This window comes from Melanostigma gelatinosum (assembly GCF_949748355.1).
Source record: "Melanostigma gelatinosum genome assembly, chromosome: 14".
NCBI classification, from domain to species: domain Eukaryota; kingdom Metazoa; phylum Chordata; class Actinopteri; order Perciformes; family Zoarcidae; genus Melanostigma; species Melanostigma gelatinosum.
The window spans coordinates 17,560,484-17,579,584 of record NC_136647.1 but is presented as its reverse complement, the minus strand read 5'-3'; the positions used below and the strand labels follow the sequence as shown (position 1 = coordinate 17,579,584).

The 19,101-nt window shown below is 43.9% G+C and overlaps 2 protein-coding genes across 2 annotated transcripts; both read left to right on the top strand.

The window, feature by feature from the left end:
• Nucleotides 1–399: 399 nt before the first annotated feature.
• Nucleotides 400–6,416, top strand: ggnbp2 (gametogenetin binding protein 2). Its single transcript, XM_079284218.1, has 14 exons — nt 400–492; nt 1,329–1,454; nt 1,677–1,757; nt 1,867–2,120; nt 2,394–2,483; nt 2,870–2,983; nt 3,076–3,285; nt 3,416–3,590; nt 3,692–3,880; nt 3,987–4,116; nt 4,776–4,901; nt 5,002–5,150; nt 5,235–5,447; nt 5,703–6,416. The coding sequence occupies exons 2-14, from the start codon at nt 1,362–1,364 to the stop codon at nt 5,898–5,900; spliced, it is 2,022 nt and encodes a 673-aa protein (XP_079140344.1). The 5' UTR covers nt 400–492; nt 1,329–1,361; the 3' UTR covers nt 5,901–6,416.
• Nucleotides 6,417–7,176: 760 nt separating this feature from the next.
• Nucleotides 7,177–19,098, top strand: dhrs11a (dehydrogenase/reductase 11a). The gene is made up of 7 exons (XM_079283089.1): nt 7,177–7,508; nt 15,928–16,137; nt 16,988–17,082; nt 17,445–17,574; nt 17,750–17,842; nt 17,946–18,011; nt 18,123–19,098. Exons 1-7 carry the CDS (start codon nt 7,377–7,379, stop codon nt 18,162–18,164), a joined length of 768 nt encoding a protein of 255 aa, XP_079139215.1. The 5' UTR covers nt 7,177–7,376; the 3' UTR covers nt 18,165–19,098.
• Nucleotides 19,099–19,101: the final 3 nt, after the last annotated feature.

Below are 19,101 nucleotides of genomic sequence, written 5' to 3'. Positions count from 1 at the left end.
ACTGACATCAGATATACTGTGATTTATTAAAGACGAGGTCAGGTCAGGATCTGAGATTTTTGTAAAAGGAAAAATTGCATTTCAAATAATGCTGCAATATATATATTACATATACAGTATATTATATGTATATATATATATTTATATATATATATAGATATATTATAATTTTAAATAAAAGGGCTGGGGTTAAAATCTAATATAGCACCATCATTTATTTATATAAAACTGTTTACAAAGAAACAAGCAAGTAAAAAATCGAATGGAATTTCCGAAAGGCTCACTCATTTATTTCAAACAATGTATATAACAGCTTTAATTGTGTGAACGTAGCACTTTTCCCTTTCACAATAACATATAAATAAAGGGCCCCCTTGAGGCCACGCGCATTACAACACCAAAGGGTCAAAGGTGAAATCAGTAATGAAGATTCCGACACCGTAGCAGCCTCGCTCACTGTCGCACTTGTTTATAGGGAACTTTCAGAAGTGGGTGAGTAACCACAATGATTGCTGTTATTCAGATGCACCTTTGCTATGTCAACGCGGCAGATAATGGTCGATATCTCAAACGTTAGTGAGAGAAGCTAATGGAAGTGACAGTTGCTAAATAGCTAGTCACCCAGTTCAACTTTATATGAGCCGTATTCTAGCTCGCTAACGTTAGCTGTGTAGGACAGCGATGCTAACAAGTAGCTAAGTACTCAAGTTTGCTGGCATAGACAGGGCGTCGACAAACGATACTGCGGTAACGTTACGTATATCATTTGTTAATGTAGTATTGAGGTCAGTATAAAGTAATGGCTTGAAAATATTGTGCATATAATACACTGACCGGCTTCCTCAATTTATAAAATTGTACTGGCAACTGATATTAGCTAGCAGGCTAACGTTAGTTAACTGGTTAGCCGCCGGTTACTGCTTTATATATTGCCCAACATATAACGTTATCGTTTGGCGGTAGCGTGATTGATCCTGACGTCGTATATGTAAATCATTTTAGCCAATACAGCTACAAACAGAGCTCACGAACTAAAACGTTGTTTCAGTTCCCCTCCTTCAAGCTATCGTTGTCTTGCTAACTTAACGCCAGCTCGTCGAATGTGGTACAAGACAAACCTGTTTGTACTTCAACAGTGAAACGTTAAATCAGGGAATGGTCTGCGTTTTGTACCACGTGTTGACTCTTTGGTCTGTAAAATAGCTTGTAGTGACAATGTGATGTTGCAGTTAGCCCCCAATGACCTGCAATAGATTAGCATTAGCTTAGTGTAGCCTGTGCTGATGTCCAATGTGATCAGTGGGTTTCCTCTTGTGTGTCACCTGCAGGTTAGTTTCACCACAGCCGAGCCGGAAGAGGTCATGGCACGTCTGGTGGCAGTATGCAGGGAAGGGGAAGAGGATTACCCATTTCTCTCCAGACAGATCCCCCTGTATATCGATGAGAGCCTCATGGTCAGTAAGCTTTCCCACATATTTCACTACAAGGAGAATGCCTTTAAAAGCCACAGGTGTAAAGGTGTTCAAGTAAAAAAAAAAAAAAAGACATTTTTGTGGCATTAAAGTATATATTTTAACAACCATGAAGATGATCTTGTCTAATTATTATCATCTTGCCTGAAATAAGTTAATTCCCATAATGTACATTAACTGATTTATATTATTTCTTGTCGTCAGATGGTGATGGAATTTTCTGACAGTGTCATGGATGTTGACAGCCAAGAAATAAACGTGTCTCGTTGGAAACAATTTTCCCAGGTGAGTAGTTTTAATTTGTCCGTGCACAGTAGCTGATGAGTGTGTAGTTTTATCATCATGTGACCTGTCGAACAAAGCGGTAACAGATGCGTGATTCCTCTGCCTTTAGTACCACTCCAAGTTGACGGACCAGGACTTTAATGCCGCCATGGTGGTGACATCCCGAGAGGTGTACGGTGGATTATCTCAGCTGGTGCCATGTGTGGGCTGCAGACGAAGTGTGGAGCGCCTCTTCTCCCATTTGGTGGAATCGGGGAACCCAGCCTTGGAGCCCCTCACAGTGAAACCCGCGGGCATGCTCTCTGTCACCAAAGCCTGTTTAGCAGACGTAAAGAAGCTCTACACCCTCTTCTACGTCCACGGGTAAGATGCTGCCAAATCCATCATACCGTGTATCAAAAGAGAACAGACAAAACTAACAGTTTTTCATTGAATATGAGCAAGTGCTTTTGTTGGGTAAAAACAGAGAACAAAAAATCCAAACTTCAAACTATGCACATACAGAGTTATCTTAGGTGTGGATGCACTGTGTCATTTTATTCTTATTTTGTGTCAGATGTAGCAAGTGGACACATTTCTGTTTTTTTTATTTTTTATTAACTGTATTATGAAAATATATATATATTTTTTTTACAGGTCAAAGTTGAGTGATGCCATTCCAAAGAGTAAAAAGAACAAACGCTGCCAGTTACACTCCTTAGACACACACAAACCTAAACCCTTGGGGTGAGTACCGGTAATATTATCTGTATCAGCTGTTTCTTTCTCTGCAGACATTCAGGATGTATGTATTGGAGGCTTTATTTGAGAAGTGGAATACTAACACTTCCCAGCAGGCAGGATCTGTGTTTTTTTTAGTTGTTTCTAGCCAAGTGTAGTGATGGGTGCACAAAGACTGTCAGGTTTAACGTATTACACTAGAAAACAACATGTTTGTGCGTCTCCAGCCTCCAGAACGTCTCTGGTCTAGGCCAGTCATCAATGTGTACCATTTTGATGTTTCTTTTTTTCCCCCTCTATGGTCAATATATACAAACATTAGTTGCAGGTTTAAGAGCTGATCACTGTGCATGTTGATGGCATAGCTATAATAGGTATATGTTTGCTTACAGGGGAAGCTGGATGGATGTGTGGGAGCTGATGTCTCAGGAGTGCCGGGACGAGGTGGTCCTCATTGATAGCGCTTGTCTCTTAGAGACCCTGGAGACATACTTGCGTAAACACAGGTGACGTGTGGCTGTCATAGCCTTTCTTTCCAAAATGCCGTTTGAGGTTTGGAAAGAACCCCATTAACTGTGTAGCAATTTGTTGTCTGCAGATTTTGCACCGACTGCAAGAATAAAGTGCTGAGGGCGTACAACATCCTGGTGGGGGAGTTGGACTGCAGTAAAGAGAAGGGGTATTGCGCCGCCTTGTATGAGGGACTATGCTGTTGCCCCCACGAACGCCACATCCACGTGTGCTGTGAGACTGACTTCATCGCTCACCTCCTGGGCCGGGCGGAGCCCGAGTTTGCAGGAGGCTATGAGTAAGTGCAGGTTCATACAGGGGGAAAAAACTACAGGGCTGCCTTTTACCATTGAGCAAGTCTGTTTCATTTGAGGCATTTTCTGTCATGTTCCTTTCAACATATTCGGTTGATTATTGCTGTTTTTCAGACGCAGAGAGCGGCATGCAAAGACCATTGACATTGCACAAGAAGAAGTCCTGACCTGTCTCGGTATTCACCTGTACGAGCGGCTGCACAGGATCTGGCAGAAACTACGAGCAGAGGAGCAGACGTGGCAGATGTTGTTCCACTTGGGAATTGACGCACTACGCAAAAGTTTTGAGGTACTTCTAAGCATGTGTCTGTATGCTATCATTTGAGACGGATTCATCAGATGATAAATGTGTTATGGCTGTGTGATAATGTACTTATAACCTGCTCCTAGATGGCCGTGGAGAAGATGCAGGGGATCAGTCGGCTAGAGCAGTTTGTTGAGGAGATGTCTGAGGAGGAGAGGGCCAAAGAGCTGAAGCAGGAGAAAAAGAGGCAAAAGCGAAAAAATCGCCGCAAAAACAAGTGTGGTTTTGATGTATCTGAACAGGAGGGAGAGGACAAGGAGACACATCTGGTTGAGGCACGTGTGGGACATGAAGCTCTCCTTGCACATAACTGTTTTAATCTGCAGCTGCACATCTGTTTGCCTGTATTTATTTAAGTCTCTCCCATTTGGTGTGTTGCAGGGTTCTCTTGAGTCTGTGGAAGGCACTTGCAAGGTCTGTGGTAGCCCCGATGAGGAGGAGGCCAGATGTGATCAGAGCATCGCCGCCAATGGAAGCCCTTCCTGCAGCTGCCCAGACAACATCAAACCGGGTAAGAATGCACACAGGCCGCCAAGGCTGTCACGTTTTTATTAAGCAGTCGAGTTCAAACTAATTTGAACTAACACGTAATTTGTTGAAATTCATTCAAACTCAACCCACATACCATAAGCTCTTTCCCCCAGTTTACCATCGTCTAAATATCTTCTCATGCGGTTTAATACAACTGCACTTTGACACTTGATTGTGTGGTGCAGCTTGGAATCTTAGTGTCATGTTTTTCTTTTTTTTTTATTTCTTTTTTTTATCCAATTCTGTCATTTTCCTGAAATTCCTTTCATGAAACAATGCAGCTATTTTATTAGCTTCTTTTTCTGCTGAGGGTGGCGAAAAGTAGCCAATCGGACGAGGATGTACAGTTGATATTGCTCCACTCGTTTCTGGTGCATCAAACAGCCTCTTTGTTGGAACCCCAAACAGACACACTGCTTCAAAGATCCTTTTGGTGTCTTTTCAGTTTACCTAAATGATAGGGAAGTAGTGCATTTCAAGCACGCGCTGCAGGACCACGAGGCAAACTACTTTGTTGCACTTACAGACTATTTGAAAAAGTCAGGAACTTTTTGTATGTTTACTTTTTAGTCCCCCCCACATTTGAATAGTGACCCTTAAACCTGTGTTCATACTTGTTTTTCCCATGTGTTTCTACAGATTCTCCCCCCCACAGCAATGGCAGTGACTGCGGCTACTCCTCCAGTATGGAGGGCAGTGAGATGGGATCGGGAGAAGGTTCTTATATCGCCTGCTCCGAGGGACTGTGTAACCATGATGATGCAGGTCTGGTTTAAGCCGCTCTAAGATACCGAGAAACCATTTCAGGGTCTTTTTAAACACATCTTGCTTTACTTACAGTCATGTCTTTGTCTACCTTCTGCAGTAGATGACTCGAATGCCCATCACTGTGCTAAAGACAAGGAGGAGGATGGAATAGACAGTTGTGTGGACTGCTGGCCACACTCTGTGGAAAACCCTCAATGCAAGAGTAGAAAGAAGAAAAGGAAGGGCAAGGGTTTATGCAGCGATCAGGTGAGACAACAAACTGTAGACTTCATATCCTCCAAGCAGTATATTTAATGCTGTGTATCAACGAAAGTATGCATATTTCCACAGGGACAAAAAGGTGACGGTTGTGTGTCAGATGGGAACACGACAGGCCACGGTCCTCCATCCTCGCACACGTGCCGAACCAAAGAGAAACTTTCCTCCATATGTGGCGACTCATTCTCCAGCATTGCACTGCGATTGCCGCGGAAAGCAACTCAAACTAACGTCAGCCTTGACACGAGGCCTCCAGAGGGAAACGCAAGTCTCATGGAACTTCTGGTCAGTGAGAAATGTACTTTAAGATACTCAGAAATAGACTTTTCTCACAGATCATTTGAGTGGTTACAGCTCTGCCATGCTACTGAGCCTTCAACCGGCCCTTCTAAGTAAAACACATCTGCTGTATGAAAGGTTTATCTTATATTCTTTATACTTAACTGCATGTCACTTTTTCCTAATGAGAATGAATGAATACACTGGTTCGATTCTGGCTCTTATGTAACCTCCGGCACTGCGGCTGTGTTCCTAATTCAGGAGGATTCAGAAGTGACCTCAGATGAAGAGAACTGTCTGACACAGGATGAAATCCAGGCGTTTTTGGAAAGAAACCGGTCCTTCTACAACAACCGCCACCAGTACAGACGACTCCTGAAGGAGAAGTTCACCAACTACTGCCGTGCCGCTGAGCGGAGTAAGCCAGTCTGTGGAAAGTGGTTTACCAGTGTCAACTAACTGCACTTATGGCATCTTCTCCTGGGGAAAACACTCGTGACCACTGCTGCAACATCTTTAGAAAATAAATAATGATGAAATACATTTGATGTCTTGTTCGCACATTTCTCCTTCAAAGTAAATGTGATTCATACTTTCTGTTGATAATCTCTCTTTTTCACTTGTACACCAACACACTTCTCCATCTCATTTCTTGGCCACTTTCTCACATGTAATTGTTCTCTTCGACCAAGCCTAGCTCTTTGTTGTTGGTCCTCTGTAGGGTAACGGGTTGTCGGGTAAGAGCACAGTGGATTCCATAATCGGCAAAGCTTTGCAAGTTGTGACATTAGGGATACATTTTAGGAGTCTTATTTATGTTTTTTTTTTCTCTCTCTTTGGTGACACTTCAGTGTAGTGGTAAAGGTTGTACCATTAAATGTGTACAGAAATTCTAAATTTTACAGAGAATACATCAATTTGTAATAATGATTTGGGTGTGATGTTAAGAGCGCAATGTGCAAAATTTACTAAATAAAAAATATTTATTAATATGCATTATCATTTTGTTGTTTTTATTGACCTTTATGTACATTTTTATTTTAGAAGCTGGATAGAGAGTAGCGTTCTTATTCCGTGAGCCGCTTTGTCCTGGTCTTACCGTTGAACAGACACAGGGCCAGTAGGACTGTGAAGTGTGACAGTCTGGGACCAGTTTGTGTCCTTGCAAAGGAAATGCCCCATCTGTAATGATAATTAACTAAATAGGCTGTAGCTTTGTCATTTCTGAATCCTTAAAATGTAGGCTTTGTTATCAAACTGGTTTGAAGTTATATAAGGGATATATTTCCATCAGGTACAGTACATATATCATTTTTATTTATATATACATTTGTATTTATATATATGACAGATTGACTGATATTGAATATGTGTAAATGTCAACGGTATATGTTTCTGATTTAATCCTTCGTTTTGTTTTGAAGACATCTCATAAAACATCGGTGGTATTGGAGCGCATAACGGAGTATCTCAGTATTGATTTCTAAAGTAACAATTTACTGTTTATTTACTGTTGTAGAACATCTCCGGACCAGAACCTTGTGATTACGGGAATACTTAATCATGCGAAACACTTGTTATTTAGTGTTTCTCCAGCAGGCGGCGGTAGATGACAACACACGGAGAGCTCTCAATGCAGCTCGGCGCCGGGGCTAAAAAAAGCAAGTGGGAGGTGGTATGAACCAAACATTTACTCGCGCCAGGGCTCTTCATATTTCATCCAGAGCAGCGCATGGATCCGGGCTCAGGCACACTGTCCGCCGCTGTCTGTCCTGGATGCTGGGCGGTCTGAGACGGGAGGCTGTAGCTGCTGCATCAATCATTTTGAACATACCTTACTAACTGACAACTGTGACAGCTTGAACTGAGCAGACAGAGGAGCAGCACGGGAGCCGTTGTTTCGCGTACAGTACCGGTGGAGACAGTGCGGTGGAGATGGAGCGGTGGAAAGGCAGAGTGGCCCTGGTGACCGGAGCCTCGGTGGGCATTGGAGCGGCTGTAGCTCGGGCACTGGTCCAGCAAGGCATGAGGGTGGTCGGCTGTGCCAGGAATGTGGACAAAATAGAGGTGGGCATTTAATTTAATACCAATTATAACGCCTGTGAAATAGTCTGTCTGTACTCAACAGATAACGTTAAGCTAGCTCTGTTGGAGCAACAACAAACTAACGTTAGCTAACACACGTTAACTGTTAGCTGACGTTAGCTTCACAACTTCAGGTAGAAGCCTTTAGCCCCGTGGACGCTGTTGAAATGAACAAGTCTGGTAACTATGATGAACGTTTTTATGAAATAAAAAGTACAGCATTCATCCTAATAGTTTTACCGTAACACGGATGTTAAATCCAAAATAATTGACGTTACCAGAGTAACCGTGGCATCATAAACCATGACGTTCGCTAAATCCCGATCTGTTCAGATTTCCCATATGAATATGACAGGATTTTTATTGTACCCCGGATTGGCTCACGGTACCACCCATCAAATGCGATGCTCCTAAAACCAGCATCACTCTGCATAACCCTTAGTCCCCTAATCTGTAATAATCTCTGTGTTATTAATCCTTTCTTCGAAAAATCACTCTTTTGATTGACCTTCTCCAGTGAGGTTTGAGGTTAGGGTCAGCAGCAGCAACAGCAGAGGATGCAGCACGTCTCTCCTGGTGACAGGTCAGAGAGGGAGATACCTGAGAACAACTGGCCATCATGTGGGGCAGGAGCTAGTGGCTCACCCTGTCACCCTTCATCCACCGCCAGTGTTGCAGTAATGGACGGTCTGTTCAGGTAGAGGCAAACTACCTCTCCATAGTTTCAGAGAGATGTGTCAGTGTCTGGTGGGACACCAAATATATATTAAGTACTGTCTAGTGTACATGAAGGGCTTTTCCGATCACTATCCAGTATATATTACATATGTTTGAGCTCATTGCTGCATTAGCTGTACAACAATGGAGCATAACTCACAACCACTACGATAATCGTCCGCCTATCAAACCAGTGACTTTATGGCTGTAATTAAAAAAACTAAAAAAAAATATTATTTCAAAGGGGGATACAGACCGGAAGGCAGAAGCCAGGGCTATTGCAGTCAGTGGCCCCACCCCACTAACTCTTGCCCCAGGGCCGTGCACCTTGCTTATCTTTTCAGCCAATAATTAAGCCTCCACTCGTCCCAGCACTGGGCTGCCGAAGGCCTACGTTCAGACACCTTTTAGCCAGCTAATGTGTTCTTAGAAGCAGAGTACTCTAGTTTAGCAGGCCTGTGGTTGTTAACAGCACTGTCATATTTGAGTGTTTAGGCGTTGTACCGTAGACTGTCACCTCAGTACATCCACTTGTGTGAATAATGCATCACAAGTTACATTTTGTCGTCGTCTATATCTATCAATTCTTACTTTTTCTTACATCGATATTTGTTGTTGTTGTTCTTCCTAGTGTTAAAAAAAGCAATTCTTACATATTCCAGTTAGGTCTTGTTTCTATTACATGCAAGCATTTTAAAGCATTGCCCATACATGCATAGAGTGAGTGTGAATTGCGCAATAAATAGCCTCCCTCCATTCATACTCGGGTCACATGGTCCCGGCTGTCAATAGTTAACTGCAGCAGCTTGTTTCAGCCCGTGTGTGACAAAACAAGGTCACAACATTTTCAACCTTTTTCATAGTACTTTTACATAATACAATCATTGGGCATTTCAGAGCTGACCACATCACAGCCAGAACAATCTCAACTCTTCTTATTATGATACGTGAAAGAAAAGATTAAACAAACTCAATATTTGGTAGAACTATTGATACCCGGTAGTGCAGAGTGACGTGTTTCCATCGCTCCCATTCCCATTGGATTTCATCACTTGTACAAGACCTCAGAGAGTTGTCTGTGTGAGTTGAGGGACAAAGCCAGTATTGTACCCGTTGCAACGTAAACTGGGTACTTGCTGTAGTTGTGCCAAACCTGGCATGCTGCTGGTGGAGAGTGCAAGTGTCCGTCACTAGGTCACTGTTTATGACTTCCCTTTTGGTGTGTCATTCTTCTACTTTTGCTTTTGATGTCAGTATCGTCCAACAGCAACATTCACACTCGTAGTAGACCAGATTTAAAAAAAACAAAACAATGAAAGGATGAATGTATTCAAATGTCGTAGATTGCGGAGTAAATAAAACACGAAGACAGCGGAGTGGAGAGTCCCGGCTGCGGCATTGTTTGGCCTGTCTGTGAGACTGTAGAGTTGGCAACAGGGGAGCAACGGGCCGAAGGGAGATGTGTGGTCACCATGGGCCCTGTGCAGGAATGGAGACGACGGGGACGCGTCCAAGTAGCAGCAACACAGCTTCTCATTAACTCTTGTGCAACCCTCAGAGGCCAGTGCGAGACGCGTTTACCTCACGGCACACACAATGTATTGTTTGGGGACGTGAGCCGAAGGTTTACTCTTCGGCTCAAACCTCTGCCTCACTTTGTGTTTCTGTCTCTCGTTTAGTCTTTGTCTGTGCTTCTTTGTATACTGTTCTGTTTTATTTAATTTTTTTAGTGATTTGCGTGATGTGCAAAATGTCGATTTAGCTGGTTGTTGAATTATTGTTCTTTATTATAAAAACCCATCGGCTGTCCCAGCCGCTCTCTTCACCTGCACACTTGCTGTTTTTTTATTTCCCCAGTCAATTTTCTCCCGAGCTCATCGAGTTACCTCGCGGCTTCTTCGTCATGCTCACAGGCGTTTGTCTTACCCAAGCAGAACGCTTTTCCACTGACTGCACGGTTTTTCCACTTGAGCTGTGAGCTGACAAAGACTTATACCTAACTAATAAGGAGAAGCAACGTTGTCACCAACGCAACAAATGGCAGTATTTCCTCATATATGAATCCTCCCAAAGCAGCGGGCCAGAGGATACCGGTGACTCACAAGTATCTACACTCAGATTTATGATATAAGGGAAGATGCTGCTCATAAGAAATCAGCCTCACCATAACACTACTGACCTCGGCATATTTTCACCTTCACATTAGTTTTAACCTCTCCTTCACCTATTCCAACTTCACAGGTATACGTGCAGTTTGTGCAGGAAGTTTGATTTGTACCCTTCACTGTAGAAATAGCCAGTAGGATAGGTAGGGAATTGATAAGATGTCACTGTTCTTCATTAATTCTCACTTTAGTCGCTTCGAAAATCATGTCGGGAGTGTTTTTTTAATTACTTCTACTAAATCACCAGGGTCTTCTATAATTAACAGTCTGACCCCCCCCCCCCCCCCCCCATGTGAGCCACCACTGTGCCTCTCTGTTCTCATCACCTTTCAGGGTGTAAGGTTTACCGGCATTGACATGGCCCCCCTCCCCCCCTCCGGGCCTCCTGCTATCATAGGTGGGGCGCTTCCTGTCCTGTCCTGTTGAAGACTTTCTGGAAATCTCCTCTCTGCGTGCGCGAGCGGAGGCCTCAAGATGTGCGGCGGGAGGAAGATGTCACCGGTACAGACGCTAAGTGCAGCAGCAGAAGCAGGCCAGCGCTTGTTGTTGAATGTTTATTTGTAGCAGAGACCGAGCAGAGTGCAAAGGAAAGCTCTCTCTCTGTGGTGAAAGCATTTTATGAGTCTACAACACAAACACGGAGACAAGTTGAGTTCGCCAAGTTGAGTTTTTCCATAAAGGCGGAGGGGGGGGGTCGACGAGAAAGAATGCAAATTGGATTGTTGTTGCTCCGACTGTGGCCAAATTGGATTCGTTGCTGGGTGTTTGTTTGATTTTTGGAAACAGTTTCTGGTTATTCTAAGCTCACAGAGCTGAAAGGACCCAGCTCGCGCTGGCGCATCTTGAAAAGGTTTTCTTTTTAATGTTGGACGCGTCCGATCCACACCGTCTCCACGAGACTCTCCTTTTCGTCTGGTTTTCTGCTGCTCTGGGTTTGTAGTTATGTAAAAGTCAGCGTGATGGATGCTGGTTCACGAACAGGAAGCTTCAGGGTGTTTCAACTACAAACAAGAGAACCGGAGAGATGGTGTTTTTCATCTTATGATGCCCATGTGAATGTGTGACTAAAGACGGCATGTACCTGTTTTTACAGACAATGTTTTTTTGTATTTGCTCAGGCGCAATGTTTTAGGTTCAACGGTCATTTAGGTTAAGTGTTGAAACGTATTCCTTGATTGGAAGTCCCCAGAAGTCTGTCAATGAGTGTAGTTACCAACAAAGAGCCTAATTATCTTTCTTATCTCGAGACCGTGTTGAAGGAAGTGCTGTAAAAGCCGTCCTGTCAGACCGTTGGACCTTTTGCTGGGCGTCTCTGTGTGTGAAGAAGAGATAATCGCACAACCAACTTTATTCTCTGCTGCAATCCTTTTATACAGCCTACCAGGGCCGCCCCCGTTAGTCGATTAGTCGACTAATCTGTCTTTTTCTTCAGTCTTTAGTCGATTTTCGTCGTATCTTATGCTTTTCATTTCATGATTAATGAATCGTTTCCATCAAACTTATGAGCACATCTCTGGTTTAAAGTGGTGCTTTTGTGTGTGATTCTTTGTGGAGGAACTCAGTTTTACAGACCTGTTGATGAAATCAACTCGTCTGCCCTATGACCTGCTATCACCTTTGACCCCCACAGTCAGTATGATTGTGCTCAGGCTGAAGATAAGATAAAATAATCCTTCATTGGTCCCACAGTGGGGACATTTACAGGTTACAGCAGAATAGTAAAAACAAGAGGCATAGTAAAAACAACTTGAAAGAGTCTATTTTTATGTCACACCGTAGTTCAGCTGAGCGATGGAGAGGGCTACAGTAAAGAATAGTGTCTCAACTGGATGCGTTTCTCAGAGACCTTGTTAGTTTTCAGAAAAGGAACCGACAAACAAAGAATGAATTTCCCCTTCACTTATTTAATTTGGCTCCTGGTGAAATGTCATGGTAGCTCTAAATTAGTCTGAATGTGAATTCATCGATTGGGTGGATTTCTCCTTGCCTGCAGGACCCCACCCTGTGCTGTTCTCCTCCTCATAGAGCAACACATACTGAGATGTGAATGTGTTGTTCATGCAGCGGGCCTCAGGTTTTGTTTTCTCTCTCTCTCTCTCTCTCCTTGTGTTTCTCTTTCTGGCTGCCAACCCGCCCTCTCCTCCTCCCTCCTTCCGCACACTTTTTTTTGTGATCAGTGGGCAACAGTATCAGTAATGAGGACGAGAATGCATTTTGACAGGCAAAATAGTTTTGTGTGTCACAGGTACTTAAGAGTTGGGACACGAAGGATTAAGAGGGGGGGGGGGGCTGCATTACATATTTGGATTTATTTTTGAACCACCTACCTGTCTTTTCAGACAATAAGAGGGGCACAGTGGCCTATAACACAATCCATCTCTTGTCTGCGAGACCTCCCGAGTCAACCTGAGACAAATCAAATTTCTCAGCGTTCTCCGCTCATGGCTGCCGCCTCGTGCTATTGATCTGGCTCACCACTTAGATCTTGTCTGCCTTTCGCATTTTGGCAGCTTTATTTATTTATTTTCATCCCCTCCCACTTCTCTAGCGAGTCCGTTTCCCCCGGTCCATTTGCACAAACTCCACGTGAGCGGGTGACGGGACAGGACAATGATGTTCCATGCATTGTGGAGCCTATATAACAGCCCCCCCCCCCCCCCCCCCCCCCCGCAGGGCTTACTGGCCGTGAACGTGACCATGTAGGCATGTAAACATGTCGGGGGAGTGCTGCGTGGGTGTATGCACAGTACACCCATTCCCGTAACCCATAAAGCCTTTATGACCTGTAGTAACATCATTTGTCTTTTGAATTGTAAGTCATTTTTATCTTTTCAGTGTCGGTCTTATCAAGACTGTGTGGGTAATAGCAGCAGTGCATTTTGTTCTTTGTGCGCATGTGCGGCCTTTTATCACTGCCCATGAACAAAACCATGTGAGAGCAACTGATAACACGCAGGTGATATGGAAATGGGTTTTGAATGCAAAAGTTTTTATATTCTTTAAAATATTGTCAAAAAGAACTGCAAGATTAGTGAACCAAGGAGTGACGGCTGCATTGAGTGGGGAAAATGTTGGATTCCGATGCGTCTTTTGATTGATTTGGGTGTGTCCAGTACAACTTGCCCTCAAACATACTTATCTTCAGTTGTATGTGTTTCCCCAAGGCTCATTCAGCAGCTCTGCTGTCTGTCATTGTGATATGTTCAGCTGGGGGTTTTTCTCCCTCCCTGTGTTTTAAAAGGAGTGGCACCAAACATGCTTCACCTGCAGATCTCCGGTTTATAATTCGGATTGTGATAAATGGATGGCGTGTGGAGTGCATTTGCCAGCTATCTTGCTGTTGCTTATCTGTAGGACAGGTTGCTGTAGGCACTACCATGGTGCCAGAACTCACCCACACACACACACACACGCAGAGATTCACAGCCTGAGACTTCCTGTAGTTGGACCGAGATCACAGCCTGTTTGCTCTGCTGCTCCCACTTAAACCTCAGCAACACAACTAGTTCTCCCCCGCTAACAAAAGGCCGGCATGGCTTCCCCCTCGAGTGGAGATCTTTGGTCTTAAGGCGGTTCAGATACTTGACTTTAATGTCTGAACAGACCAGTGATCACAGCCTCACAGTCGAGGTGATGGGCAGAAGGGAACGGTTCACCTACACGGGCAAAAAAGGGGGGGGGGGGGGGGGCTGGTTTTAAGTCTTTACAGTGTTTTAGCATTTTGACAGCTTTATTCTGGTAATTCCTTCACTCTGGATCATCCCAGTTAAACAGCTTAGAGGAAGAGCAGGGGAAATCTGCAGACTCCAAGTGTGAGCTAGGATGCATTCACTCTATTACATGTTTTGTTAAAAAAAAAAAAAGCCTAAATCCAATTTCATCCCGATTTACAAAAAGCAGGCTTCACACAAGTACACTTGGTTTTAAGGATCGGCTGCAGCAGCGACCACAATCTGCAGATGTGCTGCATTCATGTTCAGACATCAAACATTTAACACAGTCCCACAACATTAGTCCCACTGATCCACCCTATACTCACATGTGATGAGCGATTGTCTTTCTCTTCTGCATGCTTTGCGGATTTCTTCATGTTGCATTCTGGCTGTATAAGCTGCCGCCACATTTCAGGTACTTAGGAGGCATCAGATCATGCCGCCTCTTCTCTCGGATTAGTTGCACCACAAAAAACAAAGAGCTCAACATTGTGAGCTATGATTATAGACTTTACAACGTGCTTCGCTCTGCCTGTAAAGCAGGTTTCAGTGCTCAATGTCCATGCACATAAGGAATGTTTAAAGTGTTGTGGGTCTTAAAGAAAAGGTTGGAAAGTTCCCACGATACTGACGAGGCATTTTGGAAAGAGGCAGAAGTACATAAATCCTGACCTTTTTTTATATTTAGCTACCTTGAGTATTTGGGTATTTTTATTATATATATATATATATATATATATATATATATATATATATATATATATATATATATATATATATATATATATATATATATATATATATATATATATATATATATATATATATATATATATATGACACGATCACGCTCTCAATAAGTCACATGGCCACTCTGAATTTATCACACGTTACTTGGTGTGTACGTCAGTTCTCGATCAGGGTACCAGAGGAGTCATGGAAAGCTAATTCATTTAATTAAGGAACCTAAACTCTAAATAGTTAACTAAAAGTAACAAATAAACTGTTGAAATCGTTAACTAAAAATAATAGGTAAATGGTCATAATGTCCAGTTCCTGCCAACTTCATGTTTATGTTCATCAAATAAGACAAACACCAAAATATCTCTGATTATTGCAGCACACTGAAGCTTTTGTTGAAATTTTAGAGGTTTGTTTTCTCCTTCTAGTACATCCACATAATGGACTTTCTAAACATTTAGCCCGCACACACTGCTCCATCATCTCGGTGCACCGCCCTTATCCCCCCCTATCTCTGACTGGCATCAGGTGACTGGTGCAGCTGTGCCTGGCAGGGGGGGGGGGCGGGGGGTCAGTTTGTATCAAACCCCACAACAGTTGGAGTGGAGCCTGCAGCCGGCTCAGCCCAGCTGTAACCCGAAGGAAGAGGCGTCACGTGTGCAAATGCTTGCTTCTTCTCGTCCAGGGTCATGATTTGGATTTTTTATTTTTTTTGTAGAAAAAGGAATTTCAGTTAATGTGCGTTTTGTTATCAGGTGAAAGACGTACTCAGACTTGAGTGGTTCCAGCTTCACTGACTGTCAGGTTACCTCTCGCCCTCAACTGATGTGTTGCTTTTACAGCTGCACGCTCTCACAGTTTTCCTCATATCTGAGCGGGTAGGGTGTTTTATGATGGCGCTGACTCTGTCTTAATTATGATGCGGCGGGTTAATCATTTCTAGCTCTCGCCCAACAGTGTCTCAGTCCTGATTATCAATTCATGGCGACCTGTCGTGCTTACATTTTTGTGTTTATTATCCTCTCACAAACGTCTGTTGAATTGGGTCTGATTTGTGTTTTTCAGAAGCTGGCAGCAGAATGTCAGAGTGCGGGCTACAGCGGCACGCTGATCCCTTACAAGTGTGACCTGTCCAACGAGGAGGAGATCCTGTCCATGTTTTCAGCCATCAAGACGCTACACAAGGGCGTGGACGTGTGCATCAACAACGCCGGGCTGGCCCACAATGAGCCCTTGCTCAGTGGGAAAACAGAGGGCTGGAGGAACATGATTGACGTGGGTGGATCATCACACACAAATATAAAATGCTTCAGCTGAGACGAGCCTTGTATTTATTTCTTGTAGGGTTGGTTAGAATGATCCTCTTCCGTTTATGTTATATTGATTTTTTTTATCGGTGCTCTACTCAACCAGAATAAAAGCAGAGGGGGCTGAAACGGTTGCCCGGTGTGAGTGGAAGTGTTGTGTTTGTAGAGCGTTGTCGTCCGTTGGAGTAAGAGTTAAAGCAGAAGTGTGCGGACACATGGGCCAGCGCGCACACACACACACACACACACACACACACACACACACACACACACACACACAGAGGCTGCTTCATTGGCTCTGAGGAGAAGCACAGCAGAGGCCCACTTATGAAAGCCGGCACTATTTCTCTTGTTCAAACCTTACATTGTGATTCATTGAGCTCTTGACCACTGAAGACCCCCCCCCCCCCCCCCCCCCGCCTCTTGCATTCGTAATGCTCGTCCATCTGTTGTCATGGCAGCCCACATGAATGTGTACAGCAGTGTATTTTTAGCCCGTGTTTAATCTGTACGCTGACCTTGTTTGGTCACTTCCCCCTATCTTGCCACCACGTTGGCTTTAACCTGCCGTCTATCAATGTCACTGCGGGAGCAGCTTAGAGGCCACAAGCTGGACAGGAGTAGCAGGTTCAGCTGGTCTAATGCAGCGATCCAGATCAGTCAGCTGATGCACTTTCAGCACACGGTATTCTGACATTTTGCAAAACCACATTCCACCCTGATATGAGCTGGAGTATAGCGACGTGTCATGTCGTGCATGTAGAGATTGATAGAACCTGAGACATGAATTAAGTGGATGTCTTCACTTCACCCTGCAGGTGAATGTCTTGGCCTTGTCCATCTGCACCCGAGAGGCATACAAATCAATGAAGGAGAGGAATGTGGACGATGGCCACATCATCAATATTAACAGGTAAGCTACACCTTTTGAATCCAAGAACAAATGTAGAGATTGATCTGAAAATACCTTAGCCGGTTTGTTCAAGGTGGTTTGAATCCGGCAGGCGTTAAGTGAAGCCCATTGTGAGCCTGTACATGGAACAATGTGAAGCTCTATCATAATCCTGTTGTTGAATTTTATCGATCTATGAATTGATTCAACTGTCCATTTGTGGGAACTGCTCTGGGCCTGTAAAGCCCATTGAGACTGTCTCTGATATTCAACCATACAAATAAATGTGACTTGTGAGAAATCTTGCTCTAGAAGGATGCAAGTAGAGTTATTCACAATAATGTGGTCACTAACTCATCTCTCTCCCCTTCTACCTGTTCCAGTATGGGTGGGCACCGAGTGGTCCCGAGTGGCGACGAGCATTTCTATAGTGCCACTAAATACGCGGTGACTGCTTTGACCGAGGGGATCCGGCAAGAGCTGCGAGAAGCAAACACCCACATCAGAGCCACAGTAAGTTTAGCGGTTGTCCTCAGAGTTTGCAGGCTTTTGCTTTGGCCTGTGCCGTTGCTCGCATATTGGGTCACATAAACAACTCTACTCTAGTTTGTCCTTAAGCTTTCCCAAACTGTCAGTGCGTGAGCGGTAAATATGAACGTTTCCCCCGATGCGTTTGCCTTCCCTGCAGTGTATATCTCCTGGAATAGTTGAGACCGAGTTTGCCTTCCGGCACCACAACAGTGATCCAGAGAAAGCAGCCGCGGTGTACGAGAGTATGAAAGTAAGAGCGCTCGTTTGACTTCGGAGTCACAAGATGCGTAACACAAAGTGAAAATACCAGCGTGCTTTTGCATCAATAACACCTCCTTTCTCCACTTTTGAAGTGTTTGAAAGCAGAAGACGTAGCCAGTACAGTCACATTTGTCCTCGGTGTCCCTCCTCATGTCCAGGTACGTACATGTATACATCTCTGTGTCTCTCTAGCTTTTACACCATCAAGTGGATCAGTGTTGTGTGTTGCGGCTGGTTTCTGTACTGATGTCTTTTGTTTGTGTCACCAGATTGGAGACGTGCAGATGAGGGCAGTAGAGCAGGTGTCATAGCAGTGGAACAGGAAGCTGGAGGAGGAGCAGACCAGACGGCAGCCATGGTGACTCCATAGCGACCTCTGCTGGGCTGGGGTGGGGGGGGGGGGTTAAACAAATCAACTACAGCTGTGTTTGATCTGCAGGGCCGTGGTCAGAGAGGGCATGAGGCTGTGCGAGGAAATTAAGGGCACGGACTTTGTAAACCACTGCGAAAATACTACTGAATGCAGCGACCTGGTATTTGTGAATCGTTGAGCCCAGTCCCCGAACTGAGCCGACTCCATCAAATAACAAAGGAGAGAGTTGCTGCTGTGCTGTGTGGTCATGCCATTGATTGCACATGTTTTTTGTCGGCCACATGACATATCATTTTGAAATTAAATGGAAAGATTAATTGCTGTTTATAAGTGACTTTTTTTGTTTTAATCTTTTCTTTTTATAAATGTTTTAACTTTTGATCATAGATAGTACTATGTCTTACCCACTGTAACTAACATCAGTCTGTCCATGCTGCCACCTTTAATCACCTTTACTGTTTTCACAAAGGCATTCACCCACTCATAAGGAATCTGGAAAAAGCACAGGTGCCATTGTCTGTTCAGCACATGGGTTTCTACCATCCACCTCTTTTGCCTGTGTAATTTCAGTCGTTCTGCACTTTGGATTCGTTTATGAGGAATTACAAGAAGGAAACACTGGCAACTTATGTAGGGAAAAAGAACTAACTCTGTAAATGTATACCCGATAAATGTGTACCTCACAGTGGAAATTTCTCCTTAAATGAATAAATAAAAACAATTGCCCTGAAAGTGAATTATGGTCTGTTATGTTCACCGGACGTTAGAGCTCACCTGTCATTGTAGAAGTCACGAGCTGTGGACTTTGACTTTTTATTACATCTTACATGACATGACCTAGAATTGCATGAGCCGTAATTGCATGAGCCGTGTAC